This window comes from Vigna angularis, chromosome 10 (assembly GCF_016808095.1).
Source record: "Vigna angularis cultivar LongXiaoDou No.4 chromosome 10, ASM1680809v1, whole genome shotgun sequence".
Classification (NCBI taxonomy): domain Eukaryota; kingdom Viridiplantae; phylum Streptophyta; class Magnoliopsida; order Fabales; family Fabaceae; genus Vigna; species Vigna angularis.
In genome coordinates, this window is record NC_068979.1 from 27,258,684 (window position 1) to 27,264,336 (window position 5,653).

A 5,653-nucleotide genomic window follows, 5' to 3' on the forward strand; every position below is an offset into this window, starting at 1 on the left:
ATTAAATAAGATGTGACAATATATATAAAAATCAAAACTCAAAACAAATAAAATTATTATGACTCGCAATAAGATAAGATACAATTATCTCATCACTAAACCTCTATAAAAGATTTCAAAAAGTTGAAAACTCAGACTCATTTACTGTCTCATTCTAAATAAAACCATTGTTACTCTCTATTTATGTTATATTCTCTCAGAGATTCTACAACACTCACAATTGAATTTTGTCAATCTAGTCTTAAAATTCTCTCTCATAACATTTTTCTCTAAAATCATCTGTTTGTCTGTCTCCATTCGTAGATTACAAATTGATAATTGTTTTCTTCTGAGTAAAATTTTTCTTTGTACATGGCTACCAACAAGTTTGCAACCATGTTGCATAGAAATACCAACAAAATCACAGTGGTTCTTGTCTATGCCATCCTTGAATGGATTCTCATCATCCTCCTTCTTCTAAATTCCCTCTTTTCTTATCTAATAATGAAGTTTGTGGATTACTTTGGTCTTAAAAGGCCCTGCATATGGTGCACAAGGATTGATCACATCATAGAGCCTGAAAATAACCAGTGTTCTTGCTGGGATCTTGTGTGTGAAGCTCATGCTTTTGAGATTTCCAAGCTGGGTTTCTGCTTGAACCACAGAAAACTAGCTGAATCACAAAATATGTGTGAGAATTGTTCATCTTCGTGTCAGCCAGAGTTTGTGAACTTGCCTCAGAGTTTTGGCCACTTTCCATGGATGCAGCAAAAGGGTATGACTCATGGTGCTGATGGTAATAACAAGGTACTTGAAAATGGGATGGAGCCTTTGAGGTGTTCTTGTTGTGGTGACAACTTTGTTAGCAAGTTTTACCTGATCAGAGATAAGCCCTCTTCGAGGGTTTTGGATTGTACCCAGAAAGAGAATTTGATTACTGAAAGTGAGGTTGAGGCAGAGGTTGATGAGGGCCATCATAACTCAGATTATGGAATAGATGATTTTGTGGTGCTTGAACCTCTTGAAGAGGAACAGAACACTGTAGAGAAAAGGGGAAGCGACATTGTTTTTTATGCTGCGGAGGGCTCAGGTAGAGGAGGAAAGGAGGAAGATGATGTGAGTATTTGTTTTGTGCAAGAAGATGTTATTTTGGATTTTGATTTAAATTCTAGTGCAGAATCTGAACCTGTTATTGAGAATTGTTACACTCCATTGCATACTGTGTCAGTGTCTTCAAGTCTAGAGTGCAGAAAGGCATTCAAGACCAATGGGATTGAGTTAACCCCAAGGAGGATTAGAGGTAAGAAATTAGAATCGATAGTAGAAGAAGAAAATTTGGAGCAAAACTGTCAAGAAGTGAAATTAGCTCCAACGATTGAAGACTCAAGAATGAATGGTAATGTTGATGCAAATATGAAAGGAAGAGATGAGGAGTTATCTTCAGTTGTACCAAAAGGTTTCAATCTCTTATTCATCAATCTCTTGTCTTATTTTTGTTCCATTTTCTTGGTTGAGCTTACAATGTTCCAATATTTTTCTCTTCTTTCAGTGTTTGAAGATGCAACACTAATGCGCGATGATGAATTAGGAGAAGAAGTCTCAACTCAAAATCAGGATTTTATTCTGAAATTCAATGAAGAAGTGCAAGAAATCTCATCTTGTAGCACAACTACTTTTACTGTCCAAGATGATAGTGGTAAGCCTTGTCTGTTTTTCTTCTTTCCCACAAGTCCATCACAAACAATTGTTTCATCTATAAGCTCTACCATTTTCCTTCATTTTCATTTGAAAATATATAATGAGGTTTCCTCAAGAATAATAAAGAATTTGTTGAATTTAACACAATGTCACTTGTTATGAATATGGCCAACTGTAAATAACCATTTTCATAATCTTTAGAGCTTAATGAGATGAAAGAAGGAACAGTTCCTGATACACCCACTTCTGTCTGCAGAGAATCTACATAAGCCACACAAGATGCTAATACTTCTTGAAAGAAAAGAATCGGAAACAGAAGTATCATTGGAAGTAAGTTCCATATGTGATACAGAATGTGGTGAGTTGACAATTGAGAAGTTGAAATCAGCACTGAAAGCTGAAAGGAAGGCCTTAAATAGTCTATATGATGAACTAGAAGAAGAGAGAAGTGCATCTGCTGTTGCGGCAAATCAAACAATGGCAATGATAAATAGGCTTCAGGAAGAGAAAGCAGCAATGCGGATGGAAGCTTTGCAGTATGAGAGAATGATGGAAGAACGATGTGAGTATGACCAGGAAGCTTTGCAGCTTTTGAATGAACTTCTGATAAAGAGGGAGAAAGAGAAACTTGAGCTAGAAAAGGAGCTTGAAATATATCGAAAAAAGGTTCATGAATATGAGGTTAGAGAAACTATGATAGTACCAACAAGAGAAAGTAACATAAGAAGCAGAACTTCTCCTCCTTGTAGCAATGCTAGAGATAGTGATCAACATGAACTACCTATTGATAAGAGTCGATACACAAGCCAAGAAAATGTTGTTTATAGCCATCAAGAAGAGTTCAGAAGCCAGAGCACTTACGAAGATGGTGTTATATATTTGGAGGAATCATTGGAAAACTTGGAGGAAGAGAGGTTATTGATTCTAGAACACCTGAATATGCTGCAAAAAAAGCTAGTTATCTTGAATTATGAAGAAGAGTATTTTGATGGTATTAAATCAGAACATATTTGTGAAGAGAATGCAAATGCATACCAACAAGACAATAATGGTTAAATAGGTCAGATAAATGGATTAGCAAATGGTAAGCACCGTGATGGAACAAAAGCCAAAAGGGTTCTCCCACTCTATGATGAAACAGGCACAGAAGCAGAAAAAAAGGGGTCACCATAATAGTTCAGATGAAAAGATCCACTTATAGAAGAAAAATTTCAAAGTAGAATGAAGGTGGATCATGTTCAGGAGAGATTCCAAGCTTCCAAGCTCTGGAGGCAGATAAAGGATTTTTAAAGCACTGTATCATATTCTTGAGGAAAGGGGATAAGGATTTAGATCTTATCCAAGAAATTTTGCAGCATCTTCGTGATCATAGGAATGTGGAACTCAGAATCATGAACATTGGAGAAACTCCTGTGTAAGAACTCAATTAGTTATTCCAAACAGATAATTGGTGAGACAATACATTAGAGTATTATAGATTTATATTGTTTATAAGTTAAGAGAGCATTTACTGATGTATTGAGGCCTTGCTAATCGTAGCTATAACATCTATGCTATGTTGGAAATGATGTAGAAACTGGAAATGAAGCATGCATACACAAGAACAACTTTTGTCCCTACATAGATATGGACAAATGAAAGTAACTGATGGAAAGAGAAGAATCATGGTATGGCCAAGTTGACACAATGGTCATGGAAAAAACTAACTTTTGTGGGAAATGTCCATCATTACCTTATGGAAAAAGGTTGATGATATGCATTATTATATGTTTCTATGGCAAGGTGAAACCACCATGGCACTTGTATTTTATGAGTAAAGGCCAGGCTAGCAAAGCAGGAGAAATCCAACTAAGATTCTGGGGCAGAATCCAATATGTTGTTCATTAGACAGACAGAATTAGGGACACTTTTTGTCAGGTTCTCTTTATCATCCTTTTGCATTATTTCATCGTAGAGCTTTGTTTGTTTCTAAGTGGGAAAGAGTGAGTCACTTCACTCACTTCTGGTTAAAGTGTTACTTGTGTAGCTTGTCGTAGAGATAAGTGTTAATGTCTAGTTTGTTAGAAATTCAACTGTAAATTCAAGTTTTACATTAGATAAAAATAGAAAAGTAGATTAGTGTACAAAGGTAAAACATATATTAACCTATTAGGTTTTGAACAGAGAATAATATTAATTTTTATGTGATTGGACTCATAACCTTGTTTAGGAATTCTTTTTTTAAAATAATTTATCGTGTCTAAAACAAATTAAAAGTGAAAAAATTTGTATTCTTACAAGAAAGATCAATAAATAGAATAAATTGTGAGTTTTGAGTAGATCTACGTGATTGGACTCAAAATCTTATTTTGAAGTTCCTTTTTTTTAAATTATTTATCATGTGTAAAACAAATTAAAAGTGGAAAAATTTGTCTTCTTACCAGAAAGACCAATAAACAGAGAATAAATTTCAAATGGAAAAGATAAGTAAATAAGAAACTAAAATTTTATAAATTAAAATTAACGTAGATAAAATTAAAATAAGAATTTAGAGAAATTATATAAAATAGTTATTATAAATTAATTTATTATAAATATTATTTTGCATTTTTTCTTTCTGATAAAGTTTATCCAAATATATTCCTTATAATATACTATGTCCATATAAAAGGCTATATGGATCATACGTACTAAAACAAGAGTTTAGAATTTATGTTATTACTTGTATTTTCAAATTTAAATTATATTTAATACATTATTTCTTATCATTAATAGGAAATCTAGAATATAATTTTAAATTTTTTATTGTTATCGATTATACTCTCCAAAACAAACAGAATTGCACAATGTAAAGTACAATCCATAGATACAATGGTAATATTCAGTAATATAACATTGGAATCAACTTAGATTGTGCAATGTAAAAGTCCTTTTACAAAATTCTATATATATAGAATTAATTGTAACGTATTTTTTAATCACATATAGAGTCAAAAAATTTATTACATTTTTTTGTTTCTAAGAAGTAATAATTATTAAAGGATACTTAGAAAAAAATGGATGTAATGAAAAATATTATCATTTATAGTCTTGAATTTAACTTGACTCAAATTATATTTTATTTAAATATAGATAGAGATGATGCTTTGTGTGGTCTGCACTTAGAACATGTATCACGTAATAATATATTTAGATGTATAATTTTCTATAGTTGAGTGTTCCAACAATGTTTTATTTAATATATGTTACTATTCTAGGTGTTTTCTTTTATCTAACAGTAAGGTACAAGTATAATAAACTTCAAAAAATTTCAACATTTTCCCTTATATGTATTTATTAAATAAATACAATAAATGTTAATTAAAATTAGTTATAAAACTTATAAATATTAAAATAATAATCACTTTTATTATGACTAATGTAGTTTAATAATTATATAGGTTTCATTTATGTGAGGACATTTGTTTCTAATGTTGAAACAAAGAGTTGATTACGAGAAAGGCCGGAAAAAAAATACAGAAGCATAATTACTAAAACCAAAGTGAGAAATAAAATAAAAAATTGATCAGAAGTTTATTGAAAAATGTATTGCATTTTCCTCTTCTCTTTCATGTCATCTATCACTATAATTTAAACAAAAAATTGCGACACATAATAGAAACCATTACTCAGAAAATAGATATAAGAAAAACTATTTAGTGTATAGTGATTGAAGATAAAGTTTATTTAATAATTTTAATTCCCAAAAATAAAAAAGTTACTAAATTACTCTCAACTATATTTATTACATGTGATAAGTACTATTAAAATAATGGAACTAAATATGTTTGACTCAGATTATTTTTTTTAATATTTAAGTTGATTAAGCATAATATTTTTATTATATATTTTCAAAAGAAAGATGAATAAATAAAATATATATTTATTAACAAAGTTAAATATATGTAAAAATATTGCATAAGAGGATTATTTTCTTCTAAAAATTGATTTAAAAAAA

At 30.7% G+C, this 5,653-nt stretch overlaps 1 protein-coding gene across 1 annotated transcript; it reads left to right on the top strand.

The window, feature by feature from the left end:
* The first annotated feature begins 246 nt into the window (after nucleotides 1-246).
* On the top strand, nucleotides 247-3,765 carry LOC108334956 (myosin-binding protein 2). Its single transcript, XM_017570876.2, has 4 exons — nucleotides 247-1,435; nucleotides 1,529-1,675; nucleotides 1,934-2,728; nucleotides 2,905-3,765. Exons 1-4 carry the CDS (start codon nucleotides 352-354, stop codon nucleotides 3,093-3,095), a joined length of 2,217 nt encoding a protein of 738 aa, XP_017426365.1. The 5' UTR covers nucleotides 247-351; the 3' UTR covers nucleotides 3,096-3,765.
* The last annotated feature ends 1,888 nt before the right edge of the window (nucleotides 3,766-5,653 follow it).

What these genes read in the sequence shown, in the direction of transcription:
- LOC108334956 (XM_017570876.2), top strand. Translation starts at nt 352, where the DNA reads ATGGCTACCAACAAGTTTGCAACCATGTTGCATAGAAATACCAACAAA. An exon ending in TACTGTCCAAGATGATAGTG is followed by an intron (nt 1,676 to 1,933) that starts GTAAGCCTTGTC and finishes TTCTGTCTGCAG; the next exon opens with AGAATCTACATAAGCCACAC. An exon ending in ATACCAACAAGACAATAATG is followed by an intron (nt 2,729 to 2,904) that starts GTTAAATAGGTC and finishes AGTAGAATGAAG; the next exon opens with GTGGATCATGTTCAGGAGAG.